General features: G+C 50.3%; 1 protein-coding gene across 7 annotated transcripts in view; it reads left to right on the top strand.

The window, feature by feature from the left end:
• The window catches only part of TCF7L1 (transcription factor 7 like 1), a 102,539-nt gene extending 79,461 nt beyond the window's left edge, over positions 1 to 23,078 (top strand). For 3 of the 7 annotated variants that reach the window (XM_074940296.1, XM_074940300.1, XM_074940299.1), the window contains 9 exons: positions 1,382 to 1,465; positions 5,403 to 5,535; positions 7,258 to 7,360; positions 13,311 to 13,394; positions 16,779 to 16,922; positions 17,628 to 17,913; positions 19,084 to 19,191; positions 21,010 to 21,070; positions 22,053 to 23,055. In XM_074940296.1, the coding sequence (XP_074796397.1) occupies positions 1,382 to 1,465; positions 5,403 to 5,535; positions 7,258 to 7,360; positions 13,311 to 13,394; positions 16,779 to 16,922; positions 17,628 to 17,913; positions 19,084 to 19,191; positions 21,010 to 21,070; positions 22,053 to 22,489 (1,440 nt within the window). In that variant the 3' untranslated portion in view covers positions 22,490 to 23,055. Of the gene's footprint in view, positions 1 to 1,381; positions 1,466 to 5,402; positions 5,536 to 7,257; positions 7,361 to 13,310; positions 13,395 to 16,778; positions 16,923 to 17,627; positions 17,914 to 19,083; positions 19,192 to 21,009; positions 21,071 to 22,052 lie in introns of all 7 variants that reach the window. The other 4 variants (XM_074940301.1, XM_074940298.1, XM_074940297.1 and 1 more) reach the window with 4 other exon arrangements.
• The last annotated feature ends 379 nt before the right edge of the window (positions 23,079 to 23,457 follow it).

Below are 23,457 nucleotides of genomic sequence, written 5' to 3'. Positions count from 1 at the left end.
GTCAGTTTGTCATAAGTAGAATTTCAGCGATTGGAAAGCCAGTTTTTCTTTTTTTAAATTAGGGTTTTAACACTTAAATTTAGGCGAGAGATTGGAAGAGATTTGGTGTCCCTTATAACAGGAGTTAAAGTAGTTTTTTATATGGTTTAAGCAAAATTTGTTTTATTCTTTTAGTGGTAAAAATTGTGTCTGAATTCCATGTGTGTGTGTGTGTGTGTGTGTATGTATGTATGTATTAACTGAGTGTTTGGGTTTTTTTTAGTAGCATGGGGAATCTCTCTCTTGTGGGATTTATGAGATCTAAGGTTTTTGCGGGTCAGACTAAAAATGCAAGAAACAACGCAGGAGCGGGTGGGAATGAGATTTAAAAAAATAGTCCTGCAGAGGACTCTGCTTGAGTCCCTGAGACACAATGCCAGTGTCTTCGAGGAGCCAGCGCGGCAAGATCCCACGGGAACACAGTCTCCCTGACCATTCGCTCAGCCCTGCCGGAGGATGCCTGAGCCTTCACGACCTCCTGCAGAACTCCGCCAAGTGCGTCGTGCGCTGCTGAGCAGAGGGTCCCCTCCACGGCACTTCCGTGGTCGCCAGCCAGATTTTCAGGGAGCGGGGTTGTGTGCAGATTTTACAGGCTGCCCTTAAATGCATCAGTCTTAAATGGCGATGGGGTAGTTGGGAGGATTGTGAAACAGTTTCCCAGACGCGGGAATTGGGGTCTGTGTTGTATATGGTTCCATGGTGCATGGAGACCTGGGACTCCGGTACGGGACATGAGAACGTAACTGGTAGGGTGGTTCACGCTGGACCTGTAGATCCTGTCTGCCCCGGGGTGGCAAGAGCTTAGCTAATCAGAGCCTATTACTGAAGAGCAGGAGGTTCTGGAATGATCCGCTAGGGGGAACTTGTTGCTGGCAGATTGAGATAAGGGAGCACACTGAGTTCCCATGTCCAAGTGCATGCTGCTCCTCGCTGGGACCCTTTCCAGACCTTCAGCAGGGTGGCTGAGTCATTGATTGGTGGGGGCGAGGAGGGTTTGGGTGAGAGAAGTGTATCACCCTATGCACAGTGCTGAGGCCTCGCAGCTGCTCCTAGCTGAGCTGGCTAAGAGACGCTCACAGACTCACAATTCCTCAAGGCCTGCTGTGGTTAGAGCTGGCTGTTTGTGACTATAGTTTGGCATTACTGTTTATTGTAACCCTCCACTGACCTTGGAAGTGAATGACCAGAGCAGGGGCACAGGCCCTGCAGTATCAGAATTGTTTTAAATACCAAACTTCTCACATGTCCCACAACTCCCTCTTGTGAACACAGCTGGGCTTCGGGGAGTCCCCTTTCCTCACAGAGTTGTTGTTTCATCCTTTTAAATCTGGGTTTCTTCCAGTACCTGCAGATGAAGTGGCCGCTTCTTGATGTTCCGGCTGGTGCTACGCTGAAAGACAGCAGATCTCCATCGCCCGCACACTTAGTAAGTGCTTGTCTGCTTGATTGTACTCTAACCTTCCTGAACAGCTTTGGCTGGAGGATTCCCTGCATGCATTTTCTAGACAGCTTGCTTTTTCTTCTTGCAGCTGCACCTGGTCCACCTGACCAGGCACAAATCACAGGCAGAATCTCCACCCATCAGTCGCCCCCAGTTTGGTCTCTCTCGTTATCCCCCAGACCGTGCACACCTTCCTGAAACCACATCATAAAGAGCAAAGTTTTAAATGAGGGTAATTAACCAGAGGAACAATGATTTATGGATGTGGAATCTCTTTAGTCTCTAAGGTGCCCCAAGTCCTCCTTTTCTTTTTGCGGATACAGACTAACACGGCTGCTACTCTGAAACCTTTCTAAAACATGTGCTCTAGTTCATCCAGGAGTTCTTGGGCTGGATGCCGGAATAGCTGGGTGACATTCTTTGACCTGTGCTATACGGGAGGTCAGATCAGATGACTGTGAAGGTCCCTTCTGGTCTTAGAATCTGTGAATATGTCAAACAGGAAGTGAAAATGTTAGCATCAGTTCTGAGTGACAGGAGAAAAGGAGAGACCAGGCAAGTGAGGTAATCTCTCTTCTGCTCTGTGGAGCTTGAAAGCTTGTCTCTTTCACCAGCAGAAGTTGGTCCAGTAAAAGATATGGCCTCACCCACCTTATCTCTCTCATATCCTGGGACCAATATGGCTACAAGACTGCAGACAACAGAAGAGGAGAAAGAAGAGGTTTCTGTGGGTGCCTACAGCTGGTGCGGTATCAAGTGATAAGCCTGGGTCACAGATAAAGGCAGATGAAGGGTTGCAATGACACATTAAGGATGACGTTTTCAAATCTGTGCGCCTAAAATTAGGCACCTAAATAAGAGGCCTGGTTTTCAAAGCTGGCGAGAGCACAATTCCCACTGCCTTTAATGGAGGCTGTGTATGCTCCAAGCCCTGGAGAATCAGGCCAGTTCTATGCTGATGCTGAAGTATTGTGTGAGTTCAAGGTGTCTTAACTTCAGGCATCCGAGTTATGGGCATTTTGGCGTAAGGTCTCGGGTCCCTCAGTGGTCCTTAGACCCTTGGGGATAGTAGGCAGATGGGTTCCTATGTGTTCATGCTTGGGGTGGAGTGGCATAAACTGCATTCCCAGACAGTCTCTTCTGTGGAGTCTCCCAGCACTTAGCAAGGCTCTAAGGTTGTGTGTGTCTGTCCCTCCATGTTAGGAGCTGCCAAGCCCAGGCCAAATACTAATCACTGATAGTGGCTGCAAAATAATTTTTTGTAATTATTCTTGGGCCTTATTCTGTTGTTTTATGCTGCAGGAAGAGGCCTGGGCGGGTTTGGTGATGGTTCTTAAACACTCGGCATTGTACCGATTTGGTCTCTCCCAGTTTTGCTGAAGAATTTTGTTGTGAGGCATCAGATCTTTCTTGTGAACTCTCCCCTGTTCTTTGAAAGCCGAGGGTTCTGAAATTAACGACGTTTTTTCCTCCAAAGTTGTTCATTAAGCATTGGAACAAAGTAGAGGTTAACAAAAACAAGTAAAACCCCGAGAGTTTTAATCAGTCTACCTAAAAATGCAACTGCAGGGTTGAGGCCATGATCCCTTGGACTAAGGGTTGAATTCTCCAAAGGCAAATAAGAAGGGTATTTCCTAATGCCTCTCAATTGGTCGGCTTCCAGTTTCCTTTCTTCTGCGAGGTCGCAATTTCACTAATTCTCCAGTGGCCATCAAGTCTTCCAGGGCAGACAAGACTTGTATTTCCAATGTAAAAAGCAAGCAGGAAAAAAAGAAATCTTTCAGGCATTCTATAAGCATCGTAACGGAGTTAAAAAGGACCCAAGCCCTGGTTAAATTTTTCTTTTGCTGGTGACCTTTTAAGGAGCGTTCAAAATAATTTTCTTAGGGAGGAAACCGAGAGGGAATACAGAAATACCCATCTCTATTTGTTCTGGAGAATCCAGCCCTTCCTCCAAGAGATGGCTGTTTCAATCCTGCAGCTGGACAGACTCACCTGGTGCCTGAGGCTGTTCGGTTCGCTCTGTGCTGTGAGAGTTCATGATTCAAAACCTGTCATTGGAAACCTCCGTGCACACAAGGGATTAGATACTCTGGTATTTCGGTCAGCTTCCTCCCATCCCACGCAGTGTTTGCACTGGTCCCCTTCTCATCCCCATCCCCTGCCAGCCCTTATTTATTCCATCCTCTATCGTTAAGGTTGCAAAACTGCTGTCATTATAACCCCTGGTTCCCACTCGCTGTGAGCTCTGCAAAACGTTTGCCTCTGGGCCTGGCGTTTTCCAGGGTTGGCCGCTGCCCAAAGTGAATTTTTCATTCTTGTACGTTTGAGTAAAATCCCTCGAGGCGTGTTGAGTTCTAGGAGATTGACTAACGTCACACTTCTCTGCAGGCTACAGGGGAAGGGTCACGCCTGAAACCTGAGAACTTGGCCTGGACGTAGATCTCCTGTGAGATAGAGCAGGACTGGGCTGAAAAGAATTGCTTTAGATTGAACAGAGATGCCCCCTTGACAACTCCATCCGGCGCACGAGCAGTAGAGGATGGGCTGGGGTGCATGTGCCAGCTCGTGGAGCGTTGGCAAGCTTTGTGGATGCAGCATCTGAATTCGTAAGCTCCACCAGCCCACAGTGAATTGCACTGAGTACAGAATGAACAGCTGTTTGCCTTATGGCCAAGTGGCATACGTATGCACCCGGAGCGAGCAGCTCCTGGCCTGCAGGGCCCAAGTGCAACATCTGGAGAGCAGAGTTGGTGAGCTGGAGGAGCAGAGAGAGGGAACTGTCTACAGAGGAGGCGTAGGAAGACGTTGCGGAGTAGACCACTGAATTAACATCCCTGACTGCCGCTTGAGGGAGCCAGTCTCATGGTGGAGGGGCATCTAGGTGGGATGGACCTCTTTGCGACCACGGTAGTGGAGGCTGATGATTCCTCACGCACTGAGGGGCTGCTCCAGGGGAGGGGGACACAGTTGGAACTAGACAAGTTCATGGCGGATAGGTCCATCAATAGCTATTAGCCAGGATGGGCAGAGATGGTGTTTCCCAGAAGCTGGGAATGAGCAACGGGATGGATCACTTGATGTTACCTGTTCTGTTCATTCCCGCTGGGGCACCTGGCATTGGCCACTGTCGGAAGACAGGATACTGGGCTAGATGGACCTTTGGTCTGACCCAGTCTGGCTGTTACGGTGGGAGACGCAGAGAGGCCAGTGTGATCGGGGAGTGGATCAGGAATGCAGACAGCTGGGGGGGATGGTGACTGTGAGAACTGTTCGGTGACGCGCCTGCTGGTGTGAAGATGGTGTGGATGGCACAAGGCATCTAGACTGTGGAGATCTCCAGCTGTGTGAGATCTGGGGTTGGTGTAACTTTAGAAACGGAGGACCTGATGTGCCAGAGAGCTGAGTCTGTGAAGGGAGGTGACCTCCAGAGCACCCCACGGTATCTCTTTACCAAAACATAGTGAACATTCCAGGAGGACATGAGGAGAGGAGCTGTGCTGTGAGAGGGAGTGGAGTCTCTTAGAGATGAAACCGTCTGAGTGCAGCGGGGGATGCTGGTGGGTGTAGCGGCAGTGATTCTGGGATGCGTCAACCCTGCAGCTAAACTGCAGTCAGCAAGGGTAACGTTCTCAAAAGCACCCAAGACCCATTTTCAAAAGTGGCTTTGCCACGGAGGAGCCTAAATCTCATTGAGAGTCCATGGGACTCGGACACCTAAACGTCTAATTCACCTTTGGAAATGGGATGGAGCCGTCTTTGATAATTTTACCCTAAATCGCTGTTGGATGGGGGACTTAGCCTCCTAAGTCACTTGGGTCCTTTTGAAATTTGTACCCGGATCCTGCTCTTCTGTTTCCTTCTGCAGAGGGTTATGCATTTATTTTTCAAGTCCAAATGCTTTCTTCCTTTTCTCTTGCAGTCGAACAAAGTACCCGTGGTGCAGCACGCACATCACATGCACCCGCTGACCCCACTCATCACGTACAGCAGCGACCACTTCTCCCCAGGCTCGCCTCCTTCCCACCTCTCGCCAGAGATCGACCCAAAGACGGGTGAGCTGTCGGGGCACAGAAGCTGGCATGTAAGGGGGTTCCCAGAGTGAGTCGGTCAGACACAGGGACAGATGGGGCAGAGTACTAGGATACGAGCAAGGACCATAGAAATGTTTGAGCAGTTTCCCTTCCAGATTTGAGACTTTGCTGCAGAGGCTTTTTGCCTTTCCTAACTCTTGCAATGCCACGTGGTACTAACTGTCTGACTCAAGGACAATCGTCCCCAGTGAGCTTCTGCTGGATCAGATTTTAAAGGGAAGCCCACCAAATCCCACAAGCTACACAAAAGGGATCTGTGGTCCTGGCTGTGCTGACGTTAAAGCAGCAGTTGGCCGTGGGAGATGCGAGACCCAGCTTGCGTGAGGACGCAGAGAAGCTTGACATACTTGGTAGGGGATGTACGTGTTGGCTGGGTTAGCCATGAAGATCGCAAGTCACCAAGCCATCCTGGCACAAGTGTTTATTTCTGGGTCAAGCACTTCCCATTCAGAGAGGATCCAGCCTAGTCATGTCATTCCTGGAAGGCTGCCCATGCCTCACTGGACGCAGCATGGGCAGCCTTCATCAGCCAATGTGCACATGAAGGTGTTTGACCTGCCATTTGAGGGACCAGCTGTTAATTCGGCGGTTCCACGGCTAGATTGCTTGGCCTGACACAGCCTTTCTACTGGAAGTGGTACACATGCTTCCACGCCCAGCTTTCCTCCGCTTCTCCTCACCCTGTCAGGAAACGCACCCAATGAAGGAGTTGAGTTGGAGCAGCAGTATGCAGGCCAACCACCTGCAGGATGTTGGCCAAAACACACAGCTAGCGTCGGACAGGGAGCCGACAGCCTGGGACGGTTTTTACCATCAGACCCTTATCCGTTCTCTTTGGAGAACGTCTGGCCTGTTTCCTGGTGACAGTACAAAGGGGATATGCCATTCAGCTCAAAGCACTCTGGTGGACAAGTGATGGTCCTTTGTCTCTTTACCAGAAGAGCGGCAGTACATTTCAGATGTGGGAGTACCCACAAGTGCCCTCTCCTCTGACGGCTGCAAAACCAGGGCAGTCGGATTTTCCCTGCTGCTATCTCACCCACACATCGGGCTTGCTTGCCCATTGTGGGGTACTGCACCCTCCCTGCTTCCCTCACACCTAGTAGGAGCCTGATCCTGCATCTTGTCCAGGGCAGGGCTTGTAAAGCCCTGGCTGTGGCCATGGGGCTTCTTGTTTGTGTAGAAATCAGCAAGTTCTGCGGTAACGGAGAGCTCACACCCTCTGAACCGATGTACTTCCTATGCCCACGGCTTTCCCTGGCCCCTGGTAACCAGCACAAGGCAGGCAGTGCGGGGAGGGGGGGCAAAGTGCGTAGTAGCTTTGAGTCTCAGGTCCTGGTTGGGCAGCATTAAAGGTTGTTATGCGTGTATAAGGGGATGGTCTTTCCTCCTTCTGCAGTGAGCTCAGTGCTCAGCCATCCTGCCTGGAAGGCCCCTTTGGGAAGAACATCTCCCCGTGTTGAGCAGATTGCCAGGAAATAACAGCTCAGATTACCAGGACTAGCCAGGAAGAAATATCGTGCCATGGTGTGGGAGCATCACACCCATTTATAGAGCACTGAACGCAGGGACAAGGTCCTGGGGAGGTAGTGCAGGAGTGCGAGCCTCCTAGCCTGACAGCTGTGACCCCGGGATGCCATTACGGTAATTTAATGCCTGCTTTTTTCTTCTCCCCCACCATAGGAATTCCACGACCACCTCACCCTTCAGAACTGTCTCCTTATTACCCGCTGTCTCCTGGCGCTGTTGGCCAAATCCCTCATGCACTGGGCTGGCTGGTACCACAGTAAGGATCAACCTTTCCCTTCCTCACTCCTCCTGCTTGTCACCTACAGTGTCAGATTTCCCTCTGTGAGCATAGAATTCTGCACTTTGCCAGCTGACTGAATTGGAATTGCTGCTAAAGCCGGACCCTTCCCAGCTCCGTGCTGTTGTTCCCTGGGCCTGCCATGGATTGGACGAGGTTCCACACACTTCGAGCGTCCGCTGAGTTCCCCCTCACCTCCACAATCACGATTTTTTTTTTTTTTGAGATATTACAAACAAAAACTATGTTAACTTATAGTTCCTGTGGAGAGTACCTGAGTCATTTAGGATCATATACCTTACAGGGCTCTTGTGGGTAGTCCCCAAACCAGCATGAGAAACCCAGGAAATACCAACTTTAACTTAAAAGAAATCCGAGCATGTTAAGGTCTGGAAATGCAGATAGGATATTCAAACAACCTTAACTCTGCCCTGAAGTACACCATGCGATAGAATCATAAAATATCAGGGTTGGAAGGGACCTCAGGAGGTCATCTAGTCCAACCCCCTGCTCAAAGCAGGACCGATCCCCAACTAAATCATCCCAGCCAGGGCTTTGTCAAGCCGAGCCTTAAAAACCTCAAAGGAAGGAGATTCCACCACCTCCCTAGGTAACCCATTCCAGTGCTTCAGCAACCTCCTAGTGAAACAGTGTTTCCTAATATCCAACCTAAACCTCCCCCACTGCAACTTGAGACCATTACTCCTCGTTCTGTCATCTGCCACCACTGAGAACAGCCGAGCTCCATCCTCTTTGGAACCCCCTTTCAGGTAGTTGAAGGCTGCTATCAAATCCCCCCTCACTTTTCTCTTCTGCAGACTAAATAACCCCAGTTCCCTCAGCCTCTCCTCATAAGTCATGTGCCCCAGCCCCCTAATTATTTTCGTTGCCCTCCGCTGGACTCTCTCCAATTTGTCCACATCCCTTCTGTAGTGGGGGGTCCAAAACTGGACGCAATACTCCAGATGAGGCCTCACCAGTGCTGAATAGAGGGGAATAATCACTTCCCTCAGTCTGCTGCCAATGCACCTACTAATGCAGCCCAATATGCCATTAGCCTTCTTGGCAACAAGGGCACACTGCTGACTCATATCCAGCTTCTCATCCACTGTAATCCCCAGGTCCTTTTCTACAGAACTGCTGCTTAGCCAGTCAGTCCCCAGCCTGTAGCGGTGCATGGGATTCTTCCGTCCTAAGTGCAGGACTCTGCACTTGTCCTTGTTGAACCTCATCAGATTTCTTTTGGTCCAATCCTCCAATTTGTCTAGGGCCCTCTGGACCCTATCCCGACCTTCCAGTGTATCTACCTCTCCTCCCAACTTAGTGTTATCTGCGAAATTGCTGAGGGTGCAATCCATCCCATCATCCAGATCATTTAGGAAGATGCTGAACAAAATGGGCCCCAGGAACCACCACTGGGGCGCTCTGCTTGATACCGGCTGCCAACTAGACATCGATCTGTTGATCAGTACTCATTGAGCCCAACGATCTAGCCAGCTTTCTGCCCACTTTTTAGTCCATTCATCCAGTCTATACTTTTTTAACTTGCTGGTAAGAATACTGTGGGAGACCGTGTCAAAAGCTTTGCTAAAGTCAAGATACATCACGTCCACCACTTTCCCCATTTCCACGAAGCCAGTTATCTCATCATAGAAGGCAATCAAGTTCGTCAGGCATGACTTGCCCTTGGTGAATCCATGTTGACTGTTCCTGATCACCTTCCTCTCCTCCAAGTGCTTCAAAATGGATTCCTTGAGGACCTGCTCCATGATTTTTCCAGGGACTGAGGTGAGGTTCACCCGTCTGTAGTTCCCTGGATTCTCCGTCTTCCCTTTTTTAAAGATGGGCGCTATATTTGCCTTTTTCCAATCATCTGGGACCTCCCCCGATCACCACAAGTTTTCAAAGATAATGGCCAATGGTTCTGCAATCACATCCGCCAACTCCCTCAGCACCCTCGGATGCATTAGATCCAGACCCATGGACTTGTGCATGTCCAGGTTTTCTAAATAGCCCTTAACCTGTTCTTTCACCACTGAGGGCTGCTCACCTTCTCCCCGTGCTGTGCTGCCCAGTGCAGCAGTCTGGGAGCTGACCTTGTCTGTGAAGATGGAGACAAAAAAAGCATTGAGTACTTCAGCTTTTTCCACATCATCTGTCACTAGGTTGCCTCCCCTATTCTGTAAGGGGCCCACACTTTCCCTGACCACCTTCTTGTTGCTAACATACCTGTAGAAACCCTTCTTGTTGTTCTTCACATCCCTTGCTAGCTGCAACTCCAATTGTGCTTTGGCCTCCCTGATTACACCCCTGCATGCTCGAGCAATATTTTTATACAAAGCTGTTGCCAAACTGGATCAGCCTTGTGGTCCAGCTAGTCCGGCATCTTGTCCGTAACTGTGACCAGCACCAGATGCATTACAGGAAGGTGCATGAGACCCTACAGTAGGCAGTTTTGGGATAACCTCCCCCCGCCCCACCCCCGTGTAGTCCCTAATTGTTAAAGAATGGGTTAAAACTGAAGCCTAAGATTACTATCCCTCCCAAGATATTTGTATAATTAATTATTCTAACGCTGGTTTCTCTTGTTACTCATTTATATGCCCAATCCCGTTTTCTGTCTTGCTAAATTCTTGGCCTTGAAGACTTCCCATGGCAATGAGTTCCACAGGCTAATCGCATGTGGGAAAAGTATTCCCTTTTATCAGTCTGAATTGTCCACCTTTCCGTTTTATTGAACTGTCCCCTGGTTCTTACATTATGAGGTTGGAAGGACAGTTGCTGCCAGTCTCCCTTCTAGATCAGTCATGATTTTATATGGTTTTATCCTGTCCCCTCTTATTCATCTCCCTTCTAAGGGAAACAACTCCAATAATTTCTTAGTGACTAACAAATTTATTTGAGCATAAGCTTTCGTGAGCTGCAGCTCACTTCATTGGATGCACATCCGATGAAGTGAGCTGTAGCTCACGAAAGCTTATGCTCAGATAAATTGGTTAGTCTCTAAGTTGCCACTAGTCCTCCTTTTCTTTTTGCGAATACAGACTAACACGGCTGCTACTCCGAAACCAATAATTTCTCTCTCTCTCTTTGTAGGAGAGGTTTTCCCAAGCCCTTAATTGTTCTCCTCACCCTTCTCTGAACCCCTCTAGTTCTGCAACTTCCTTTCTTAGATGGGGTGCCCAGTGCTGCACACAGGATCCAGATCCCATTAGTTTCTGTAATGGCTTTATAGTATTCTCCATCCCGTTCCCTATGCAGCCCTAACACCCTGGTTACTTGTGTGAGTGCAGCTGCACCTGGAGCAGAGCTCTCCATTGCGTTACACACACCGAGACCCAGGGTCCTTTTCTGAGTTGATACAGAACTCTGTACGGTGTATTAAAGTGTCGCCTTTCAGTGAGCATTACTTTGCATTTATCAATATTGAACATAATCTGCCATCTTGTTGCCCAGTCACCTCAATCTGAAGCTCCTCACAGTCCTGTCTGGATTTAACCAAACCGAATAACTTTGTCATCTACAGATTTTACCCCCTCACTGTTCACCCCCTTTTCCTGACCATTAATAAATATATTAAACAAAACTGGCCCTGATACAGGGCCTTGTGGCCCCGGCTTTTCACCTTTTTTTGGTCCACTTATTCCTACCATTTCTCCTGCTAGTTTTTGATCCATGTCAATTTAGCTTCTGTAGTAGCCTCTTGAGAGACTTTGTCAAAAGCCCTTTTCAAAAAGTCTAAAGAAATGATGTCGTCTTCCCCTTTATCCCCTACTTCATCGACACATTTAGAGAATTCCAACAAAATAGTGAGACACAATTTTCTTTCAGAGAAACCATGTTGGTTAGACCCTAGCATATCACACACTTCCACGTTTTATTGTTCTGCTTTTAATTATTCTTTCAACAAATTTACCAGGTACAGCTGTACGGCCGACAGGTCTGTTGTTCCCCAGATCACCCGTAGAACCTTTTTACAATGCAGGTATAACATTTACAGCCTTCCAATCCTCTGGTACAGTAGCTGCTTTTAATGAGAGATTGCTTATCTTTGCTAGCAGCTCATCCACTTCTTACCTGAACTCCTTCCGAACTCTCGCATGGACCATCTGGGTCTGGTGACTTATTGCTTCTTAAACTATCAGTTTATTCCAGCACCTCTGCTTCTGCCACCTCAGTCACTAATAGCACCTCATCCTTATTACCAGGCAAGAACGGGACCAGGATGGGGGTATCTCCAACCTTGACACAAAACAGTCATTTAGCTTCTCAGCAATGCCCTTATCTTCCTTAATTGTGCTTTTTAAACCCTGATGATCTGGCAAATCCACCAGTCCTCTTATAGGCTTTCTGCTTCTGATTTACTTACAGAATTTCTAGTATTTGATCTTTATACCTTCAGTGCTCTGCTTTTTTAAATACATTTTAACCCTCCTTCTTCTATATTGCCTCCTGTAACCTCCGTGATGATGCATTTTAGTATCTGCGATTCCGTATTGGATTAAATTGATATTAAAAGACACACTAGATTTTTTTTCTTCTTCCTTATTGTGTCCTACAGGGCGGAATACGGTTGTGTGGGAGCCCTGTGCATTTCTATACCGTAAAATGTTTGGTTTTCTTTTAAATTTAGCCTTACATTGGACTTTTGGGGGGTTTAGAGTGCTTGTTTTTGTGTTAATTACAACAGCCCTGTAATGTATTTTACCCTGAATTGCTAACAACAGATATGCTTAACCGTGACTCCCTCTTAACTTATTAAAAATTACATCCCTGAACCCGAACCAGGAACCCAAAATAACATTTCCATGTGACAGTTCGAATGATTTGAAGATGTACAGTATCAGCCTTCCCTATATGGAAGTAAACTTCCAGGGGAAGAGTCTCTGACATGCTGTTGCTACCTTAGGCCATTCTGGAGCAGCACAAAGCAGCCTGGGCATATAGGCCAGGTAAGCTGGCTTTACGGCAGCTTTGCATCACCAGCGCACCTGGGAAGGAACAGAACTGTTTCTTCCCCCCGCCCCCCCCCACACACACACACTTGAAGAATTACTTCCTTTTGAAATGGCCACATCCACCGGCATCAAGGACCCATGCTGCCCTCAGTTAAGATGCCCTCTTTTAGAAATGGCCACCACTTCCCAATGTTCCCAGTAGGAGTGAAGCCATCGTGTCTTTGGGGAGAAAGCAGAACCCCTTTGTTGTGGGTGTCAGGAGGAGGAAATGAGCAGGTGGCTAGAGGCAGGAGTCGTCCTTGCTAAGGGCAGTCTGTGGCCTCGGTCCCATAGGAACAATGTGAGATGGTTGCCATTTGGAGAAAGGCATTTTCAGAGCGGGGGCAGCCTTTTGTCTCGGTCCCATTGAGAACACTAAGAGGGATAGCATTTTGCGAAAGACCAGTTCTTTGTGGAATGAAGTAGAACGTTATTCTTCAGCCCCTGCTGAAAAATAAACTTTCCGTTGTGGAGAATCATGGCAAAAAATGATCACAAACCCTAAACAAGATTTCAGTGAGTTTTAACTGTGCGGGAGGTTTCAAGAGTCTTGTGTTGTTTTATTGTGAAGATAATTCAAGAGATACTCAAAAAGGACTGAGGGACCTTCAGTTCTTAAAAGACCCATTTTAAAGTTGGCTTGAACTCAAAAAATTAATGGATTTACTTGTAAATTCTCAGAAAACATATTCTGTGTTCAAAGACTAAGTGCTTTAATTTTGTGCAGGACATGCTGTATTTGGCACACCTAACAAAGAAGGGGACTCCTGCTTTAAGTACAAACGTCAGCCTGAAGTACAGAGCTGTGACGGGCACCTTCAGAACATAATCAGAGGGAAACTGGTTATTGTGGCTTCCCTATGTGTGATGGTTTTTCTTCCTTTTGTGCTTCTAGTAAGGACTTTTTGTTTTTCTTTGCTCATCCATTTTAGGCAAGGACAGCCAGTGTACTCCATTCCTCCTGGGGGATTCAGACACCCATACCCTGCCCTAGCTATGAATGCCTCAATGTCCAGGTGAGTACACATCAGAGCAGAAGGGATGTTGGCAGGGGTAGGGTTCAATCGGGATTAGAACTAGAGAGTGCAAAAGCTTAAGACCCGCAGTGCCAAGCAGACAAACCCCCTTCCCTGTAGAGGCAGGGGTTATGGTTATAGGAGGTCTCCCTGGAAGAACATTTGTGCTGAGAAAACGGGAAGATCTGTGACACAAGCACAGAAGAACAAAGAAGAGCCAAGGGAAAACAGGCGAAGTTCTGCCTAACAACTAACAGCTTGAATCCCTGTGGCCCACAAGCTGAATGGGGAAGGCCCCTGTCCAGTGGCTCCTGCAGGCCCCAGAGATGGGTCGTGTGAATTTGTCTCCACTTTGGAGGCCAGGGGCACTCCCATGTGCACCTTAGAATCACTGAAAGCCATTACCTGTGGGAGGGGTTGCATCTCTGCTCTGCTCTTTCCTCCACCTGTCGATGGATGTCATGTTGGAGGTTCTCAGGATGAAACTTCTCAGTATTTCTTCTTAGCAGCTTCAGTGGGGGTTTTCATTGGGAAAAAATAACAGTGAATACGTGTTTTCCAGACTTGTTGTGGTTCGAGCCATTGTGGCTGAAGCCTACAACTAGTTGGGGTTGAGATGTGCCTCTCTGCACACAAGACCAGCATGATTTATATCCTGCATGACCAGCTGAAGGCCATTCCTTGAGGGGGAGCACTACCTTCCCTTTTTGCCAACCTGGGATTTGGGAGAAAGGCCTTTGCGTTCTCCTTATGAATGAGGCCTTCACTCCCCGTCCCAGAGCACCAAGAGAGGTCTGCCCACCCCAACTCCTGAGCATTGCAGACCTTCTCTGAAGCACCACAACAAGACGAAGAAATTGCTGGATCCATGTTACATGCTGGAAGATGCTTGCCAGCTGTCCTTACTTTATCCTAGACACTCACGGCACTGTTGGCTCCTTGCCCTTACCTTACCTTGTGTCAGAACTTTTAGTTGCTCCCATACCATCATCCGTCTTGGATGTGATGCTGCGTTCCGAACAGTCTGCTCTCTCTACGGTGGGATTGTCGGTGTCACTTAGGCCCTTTGGAAAATCCCGTCCCTAAGAGTTTAAATATGGGGAGGCCTACATCCCCCCATGGGATCACAGAATCCTAGAATATCAGGGTTGGAAGGGACCTCAGGAGGTCATCTAGTCCAACCCCCTGCTCAAAGCAGGACCAATCCCCAATTTTTGCCCCAGATCCCTAAATGGCCCCCTCAAGGATTGAACTCACAACCCTAGATTTAGCAGACCAATGCTCAAACCACTGAGCTATCCCTCCCCCCTTCATCTGGTTCTTAGTCCTTTTACTCAGCACCAAAGAGGTTGGTTCTTTCTTTGGCCCCTATTCAAGCTAGGAGCTCGAGAGACTTTGGGCTAGACAAGACTTTGGGCTCACGTGCAGCATCTCAATGTGTTTAGGGATCAGGTGAGTGGCTGCTCCACGTCCACAAAGAAGGGTTGATTTACCTGTCCACCCTCCTGTGGTCATGGGGAAAACAGCAACAGCTTTTGCCACAGGCTGAGAATTCATAGGGTTCTGTCCACATCTCTGTGACGGAGTTGGAACCAGAGTAGGGGACGGTGACCGACAGAATCAGTCTGCCCACTCAGCGTTTCAGGGGCTTGTTTGTTACCTTGTTTGAGAAGCTGGACAGCCCTTCAGTCCTGTGTCCAGTCCCTGTCCGTTTCATGAGTTATTCAATGTACTTGCAATTCCAAGACAAAGGCAGAGGGCCTTTGGGCACTCCTAGTGTCACTCCAAGCAATTGCTAGGAGGCCTGATGAGGGTTAGCATTTCTGACCAGTCCTGGAGCAGGAAATCCTTTATTTGCTGTGTCATAGAAGCTGGATCATGGATGCACAAGCCTCACGTGACACGTTAGCCGTGTTGATCAATCATAGAAATGTAGGACTGGAAGGGACCTCGAGAGTTCCTCTCATGCCGAGACAGACCAAGTAAACCCAGCCTCCATCCCTGACAGGTGTTTGTCCAACCTGTTGTTAAAAACCTCCAGTGACGGGGATTCTACAGCCTCCCTTGGTAACTTGTTTCAGAGCCTAACTCCCCTTGTAGTTGGAAACCTTTTCCTAAGATTGAACGTAAATCGCCCTTGCTGCTAACGAAGGCAATTACTACTTGTCCTGTTACCACGTCCCGTCCTCCCCCCCCCCCCCCCCGGCGCCTTCTCTTCTCTAGGCTAAACATGTGCAATTCTTTCAAGCTTCCCTCATCAATGTGGTTTTCTAAATCACTTACACGTTTTGTTGTTCTCCTCTGGTCTCTCTCCAATTTGTCCATGTCTTTCTTAAAGTGCAGTGCCGAAAACAGGGCCTAGTACTCCAGATGAGGCCTTACAAATGCCAAGTAGAACAGAAGGATGACATCCTATGTCTTCTATACCATACTCCTGCTAATACACCCAACAACGATATTTGCCTTTTTCACAACACCTGCATGCGATGGGGAGTTGTGCAGTTACTGTGGGGATGAGGGCAGTACCAGAACCTATACAGAACAGAACAATACCACATCATCCCAGACGGTGGAATCTGGGCGACTCTGCCCTGTGTGGGGCAAACTGCTCCCCACTATTACGGAAGCAAGCTGGCAGACCTTCAAGGCTGTAGCCCAGGGCAAAACGTTGGCAGAGAGGCTCTTACTCCACATCTGATAGTCCAGCTTGGGCAGGGTCAAATTGGGAAAACATAAATGATGCTTTCCTGGGCTCCACCATGCCCTCTGTAGTCACATGCCTTGGATTCCTTCCAGCTCCTGACAGTAGCTGTGGCAGGATGGTTTGTGAGGAGAGGCAAATCTTCGGTATGTGGATCCTAAACCATTTAGGGGTTTAAAGATGAAAATCCCACCCAGTAGCTCCCGGGAGTGTGTGTGTTGTCAGCGGGAGAGCCTGTGCTCTGCACTGAAGCAACGGCATGTTTCCAATGGAGAGCGCATTACAATAATCCAGGCTTGGGCTGGGTAAGCGTGGCACGGTTCTGCACCCAAAAACCACCTTCATCCTACTGGGGTGCTCTCAGAATCTGGCAGGGACCCAGGCCCCTAAATTGTAGGAGGCTGATTTAATCCGCACCAGCCCTTTCACACTACCAGCATTAACTGTGTCTTATTTGGGCTCATTTCTCACCTAGGAGTCCAACATCTGTCGACACTGAGTTATCTGCCCCCTGCCACGGGGCAGGAAGAGGGGTAGGACGTTGAGGAGTCCCCAGGGGAGGGCATGTACCTGTGGGTGGGGTGTGAGGAGCTGGGTACAGGGAGAGATTCACACTGTGTGGCTGGGGCTGTTGCCTTTATTTGTAACGTCTGCGTCCTGCTTTTCTATTTCCCATGCTGCAGTCTGATGTCCAGTCGGTTTTCCCCCCACATGGTCCCGCCTCCCGCGCATGGCCTCCACCCTTCGGGAATCCCACACCCCACTATTGTCTCGCCCATCGTCAAACAGGAGCCCACGCAGGCCAGCATGAGCCCCGGAGGGAATCTGTAAGTAACTGAGCAGCGCAGCCCCAGCTGGATGGGGCAAGTGGCAAATGGGACAGGGATCTGTACAGCCCAGCCCGGCTGTCCTGAGTGGCCCAGATCTCTTGGTGAGCTGGGTGCAGCCAAGCAACATGTATTTTGAAATAGCAAGGTCACGCTTCTAGGAACAAAGAATGCAGGTCATACGTATGGGCTGGGGGATTGTATCCTGGAAAACAATGACCACGAGAAGGACTTAGGGGTCATGCTAGAACTCACCTGTTAACTAATGTGAGGGTTTTTCTAACAGATCTGCTTTAGTTCAAACAAGAATTAATTCAGGGCAGTCCTATGGCCTGTGCTATGCAGGAGGTCAGAGTAGATGATCACAGAGGGTCCTCCTTCCCTTGTAATCTATACATCTGTTTTAACACATTAGCTGGGCAAGGCAAGCTCTGTGGTGACGGGAACAAGAAAGGCTTGTTCACTAGACTTTCCTGGAAGCAGATGTTCCATATGAATTCATTGCCAGCCTTGTGATCCTCGCCATCCCCTGGGATGTGCCTCGTGTTTTCACTCCCGATAAGCAGCCCCGCTCTCTCCTCTCCATCTTACCTGTGGTGTGAAATCCACCTTGAAGAATAAAACCAGAGGGTGACATTGTCTGGACAGGGGTGGTGGGGGAGGGGTCTGCATTCACCTTCTCCAATAAGATGATGTCCCCCCCAGAGCGCTAGGTGTCTGGCGGGCATTACAAAGAGACACAACTGCACGCCGTGCAGCAAGGGGAAGCTCTTCTGCAGCGTGGCAACAGTGGGCGCTGCAGGTGTTGACTGGCCCGTGTGATGGTTCCAGGAAATCCCCCGGCAGTGTGAAGAAGGAGGAGGAGAAAAAGCCCCACATAAAGAAGCCGCTCAATGCGTTCATGTTGTACATGAAGGAGATGAGGGCCAAGGTGGTGGCGGAGTGTACGCTGAAGGAGAGCGCGGCCATCAACCAGATCCTGGGACGAAGGGTAAAGGCGCCTTCTCCTCTGTCCTTTCTTCCCCGTTCCCTAGACTCCATGGGCCCAATTCAGAGGTGAATCCAGACCCTGTCTACACTGCAGAAATCGGTGCAGGGGGCAAACACATCCAAGCTGTTATGCCGGTGTCATCCCCTAGTGTCGGTGTGTGGCACCTGGGTTGAGTAGCCTTGCTCCCTCTGACTGGCCGGGTGCTGTGGGAGGAGGGCCTGTTTTGGACCTCTGCAGCGTGTCTGCACTAGGGGTTGCATCAGGAGAACTGCACCGCCTCAGATCCCTTTAACGTAGACAGGGCCTTGGGCTCATTAGACAACCCCCTTCGACTCAGGTTCCCATCTGCTTCCCCCAAGGCGTTTTATATATGCGCTTGCACATCCCCTCTGAGTCTGAGGGGCTGGGAGCGTAGCAGGAAAAGCAACACGTGAAGGGGGTAAGTGGGACCCACAATAGGGGGTCACTGTAAGCTCTCTGCAATTGTCCACCTAGCCAGATTCTCTTACTGGCATCCCCCCCTGTAGTGCAGAGCACTCAGCTGCTATCTGCAGCCAGGCCAGCCTGGGAAATGAGGAGCATCCTGGGAGATCCCCTGTCACCTAAACACTGTGGAAAATCTGGCACTCTGGCTGGTGAGAGTCCTGGAGGACTCTGATCATAGAGATCCTGCCTAGAGCAATCCCAGCCATCGAGACAGAGTGGAGCAGGTTTTCTCAGCTCATCAGCTGGAGGGACTGGGGATCCTGGTTGGGAGCAGCACTGAAGCAAGGAGCTTGGGCACCTCTTCCCTGTGAATCCCACAGAGCTGACTATAGGCTGCACTGTCAGCCTGGGGGCAGCCCTGCTAGGATGTGGCCAGTGCACCTTGTGCTCCAGCTACTCTGGGCTGTGGGCAGCTGCCATCAGTTAGAGCACCCCTAAGGCTGCTCTGAGTTACACACTGAGCCCCGGTCCTGGGCTGCTGCTCCTGAGAGGTGTAGAACAGTGACCCAGCAGCTTCACTGTCCTGCTGCCATAGTTCAGAGGAGCTGGTGAGGAGAACGACCTCTTCCTCACCTTTGGGACCTGGGCTTTGGGCAAGGGACCCAGACTGGTGAGTTTCAGCCCTTCGTCGGAGGGTAACCCCCCCACAAGTCTCAGCTCTGGCTCTCCTTTTCTCCTTCCTAGTGGCATTCGTTGTCACGTGAGGAACAAGCCAAGTACTACGAGCTAGCCCGGAAGGAGCGACAGCTTCATTCACAGCTCTATCCCACTTGGTCTGCGCGGGATAACTACGTAAGTTGCCACCTCACGTAGCTGCTGGAGGGAAGGGAGATCAACACACTGAATTATCCCCTCCAGTGCAGGTGTCGCTGGGTGACAGTCTGTGGACTGCGCTGTGCAGGAGGTCAGGCTAGATGGTCATAATGGTCCTTCCTGGCCTTATCAGTCTCTGTATGAAGCTGTAATCAGGATCTGGCCTCCAGGGTCTACGAATAGAGATGAGAAACTTGGGGTCACTGCGGTGAGGGACCTAGGGAAGTAGTCACTGCCGCTCCCTTAGCCAGTCTCAGGGTGGTTATTGGATGTCTGGGGGGAGCCACGCCTGGATGTTGCTTAACCCCATCTGGAGGCAGCTGCCCTTGGTATAGTGCCTCTGGTTCGCAACGCCCTGCTAACGGATGTCAAAGTTCATACAAAGGCAGCACACCTGGCGTAGGGCTGGGTTGTGGCAGAAATAGGCTTCTGGAAATCAAGGCGTTTCTTTCCAGGTGAGAGCTGTTCAGACCTACAGAGTGCTAATAGGAATCGAGGCAGGGGAGAAAATGGACAATAACCATCCAGTACAGAGGAGGGGACCACTAAGGAGAAAATGGGAAATGCCTTAATGGAGGGGTGGAACATGCTGCCCGGGGCGGGGCCCTGGCATTAGAAGGGCTGCACACTGATGACACTCCTGGTGGGGTTAGCGGGGAGGTGCTGCTGTCTCGTGCACAGAGATTGAATGAAATCGGACATCCTTACACGTGCAACTGCATGTGAGGCATCCGCTCTCTGATTCTCCAGAGCCAGGAACAGGCAGGTTCGATTGTTTGAGCTGGCCCTGGGTGCCGGATCGGGGAGGACCTTCTAGGGTGGGGAGGTGCGACATTAGGGACTGTGCAGCATTAGGACAGGACGCAGCCCTATAAAACATGCTGTAAGTGACATGCTTGCCCTGGCCCCGAGCGGATGTGCTGGATGGCACCTAATGGGTCTGCTAGTGTCCACGGTTGGGATCCTGTGACCTGCCTTTAACTGGGGGCCTGCGAATGCTAAAGCCAGACTTAATAGAAGAGCAGCCCCCATTCTTGTTCCCTTGGAGAGGGCATAACTGGCCCCCAGGGGCCGTTCATTGGGTCCTGCCCGTGAACCTGCTTTGGTCGCCCTCCCTCTGCCTTCCCCAGCCACGTGACTGAGGTCAGCAGGAGGCAGAAGGGGAATCGTGGTAGTCGGGCTAGTGCTGTGGGGCAGAGTAGTACATACAGAATAAATAGCAAATATAAAGGGCAAGGTCTCCTGAACACTGGGGCTTCTAAAGGAACTGTCCCTGTCCGATTTAGCAGCCTCACCAAGCTGCTCTTCTGGGGTTGAACCTGGCTCAGAGTTCCAAGGGCCCCAGTGAGTGGCTGTGAGAAGCCCCAGGTTAATGCAGAAGTGCAGTACGGCCTCATGCCCCCTTCTCCAGAGAAGGGTCTTGTTCCCCATTGTCTATTGCAGTAGTGCCAACCCGGGTGAGCCCTACTGCACTAGAGGTATAAGACATGACAGGTCCTTCCCCAGAGAGCTTACAGTCTAAAGAACACCCCAGGTGGGTGAGAAATGAGTGGGGGGGTATAAAGGTGTGAATTCTCAGTTCTCTTGATGGCTGATTTACTGTCACCTCCTCCCCCAACATCACTGACTCCTGCTGCTTCTTGCACTGCTTGGTCGGTGCTCAGACCCTGGGGGCTGTTCCACCTGGTGCCCTGTCCTTATCCTGAGCCCCACGAGTTCTCGGGGATCATGGTGGAGAGGGTTGGGGGGTTACTGATAGCCAATGACAAAAGCTGCAAGTGGGATGGTCTTTTCCAGGGGAAAAAGAAGAAGAGAAAGCGAGAGAAACAGCCCCAGCAGCAGATCCAGGACACAGAGAGTAAGTACAGCCTGCTCCCCTTCTTTGGTCTGATATGGAGGGGAGTAAAGGCCATAGGGCCAGCGGAGAATTCACCAACTGTCCCTGTCAGCTTTAGCTGCCTCATCAAGTTGGAAAATTGTAGCCCAGGAAAGTAAACATGATTTTAAAAAGCACCTGATTGACTAAGGAGCCTCAGTGGCCCTGAAATTCAATGGGATCCAGGAGCCTAGGGCATTTAGACACTTCGGAAGCACCACGGGGGCACACCGTATGAAGTAATACAGTTACATTCCCATGGGTCCCTTGCCCTCTGCTTTGACCCGTTATTAAATGTCAGTAGTTGTAGGTTGCTCTTTGCCCCATTGGCCTGCTCAGACTCCCTGCAAGTTGTAAGTACCTTAAGGTCTGGCCTCAATGCAGCTGTTCCCATCCACACACAACCCTCTCACTCGAGCGTGGTGGTGCTTCCAACCTGGGCTAGCTGGCTCATCTGGGGCTTGGGGTTAAGCCTGAGTGAGGCTTTCACTCGGGCTGGTAGCCCACCTACTTTGTAGTGAGGACACAGGCTAAATCACTAGTGCTGATAGTCCTTCAACGCCTTCCCCGTGCCCAGAAGAACAGACACATTCTGCAATTCACTGGGAAAGAACCACAGAGCTGCTCAGCTGACCACAGCACAAAGAACCAGGGCTGTGTCCCCAAGTGTCCTAGCAACACCCCCAGGGGAGTGCTGCCCCAGTGAGGGGCCACTTAACTTGGGCACGGCTTTGCAGAGCGGCTGCTCAGACCCAGGTGCCGCTCACCCCAGTTAACCCTGCAGTTAATTAGCATTGCCCTGAGCAATAAGTCTGTTAATGAATCTGGTTCCAGCTGCAGATGGGATTTGCGCCTTCTGTTTTCCAGGCCTGGGCAAATCCACTAAACCTAACCCCAGGCCCTGGGGACTAGCTGACAGTGTCTTTGAAGTGTGGCTTACCAGTGTCTTTTCTGCCCCTTACAGGCTCTCTGGCCTCCAAGAGTAAAAAGCCATGTGTGCAGTACCTGCCCATTGAGAAACCCTGCGATAGTCCTGCTTCCTCCCATGGCAGCATGTTGGATTCGCCTGCCACCCCATCAACAGCCTTGGCATCGCCCGCTGCCCCAGCTGCCACCCACTCTGAACAAGCTCAGCCCCTCTCGCTCACCACCAAACCGGAAGCCAGGGCCCAGCTGTCTCTCCATTCAGCTGCTTTTCTGTCCAGTAAGGCTGCCGTCTCCTCCTCCAGCCTTAGCAGTCCGTCGCCTCTTCTCTCCAGACCCATTCCGTTTGCCACAGTGACCCACACGGCTCTCTTGACCTCGCCGCCTTCCTTCCCGGCTGCCCTTCCTTCCCCGCAGGCTGCCCTGGCAGTGCTGCAGGCCCAGCCGCTCTCCCTGGTCACCAAGCCAGCTGACTAAGGAGGAGCCGCCCTCCCCAGCCACCCCTGCTGTACATTGCTGAAGCCACAATCGAGATTCAAAAGCAGCCAAACCATTATTGGTCAATATTTGACCCTTTCTGAACTCTTTTGTAAGTGGACTCTGGAGGAAGGTGCTTTATGCTAGGAGCTGTTTCCAGTAGTCAATCTAAAGACCGTTTTATTAAAAACAAACAAAAACCAAGAACAACAAAAATCCCACGCGAGCCAAGGCTGAGCGGTTTGTTCCTGCCTTTGCCTCAGCCATGTGGACTTGTAAAGATGGAGCCTCTCTCTGCAGCATTTGCAGGGTGGTTGTCGCTAAATCTGAGCGGTGCCCCACCCGGGCAGCATATGCCAGCCAGCCAGCCAGGCTGTCCCATTAACAGCCATTCCCGGCGAGTCTCAGTCCCAGAAACAGAATAGAAACGCTGGACCCCTGCCCCAGAAAAGGGCCAGCTCCCCCTCCCCCTCAAAGGAAGCCTACATCCCCCAGCCTGGAGGGAGTGTGACTTGCCAGGACAATCTGCCCCATTTCCTCCCCTGATTATTTGGTGGGGGGCGGGGAGTGGAGGGGGTTAAGTCTATAGGGAAATTTCCCCCTCTAATCATGTTTTTACAAAAGGAAATAAAACTGCAGCTGCAACTTGCTGTGTGAGCGTGTTCAATGTGGAGCCTTCCCCAGGGAAACATCCCCCTCAGCCAGCATTTCTTGCCTTGGGGCACTGCCCCTCTCACCTCCTTGGGCCAGTACCACGGAGCAGCACCTGTCTTGGAAAGGCAGGCGAGGGGGTGGAGTGGAAGAGGGGGTTATCTGAATCTCAAGGTGCACTAAATACATTCTGAGAGATTCAATTTCTCCATCCCCAGGAGCTCTTTGCCACTCCAGAATATACCGTGTCTCGTTATCTGGCAGAGAGGGGGCATTTTAGGGGCTTGACTTACATCCCAATCTCCAGCTGCTTTAAA

Source organism: Natator depressus, chromosome 26 (genome assembly GCF_965152275.1).
Source record: "Natator depressus isolate rNatDep1 chromosome 26, rNatDep2.hap1, whole genome shotgun sequence".
Classification (NCBI taxonomy): Eukaryota; Metazoa; Chordata; order Testudines; family Cheloniidae; genus Natator; species Natator depressus.
This window is presented reverse-complemented; position numbering and strand designations above follow the sequence as displayed.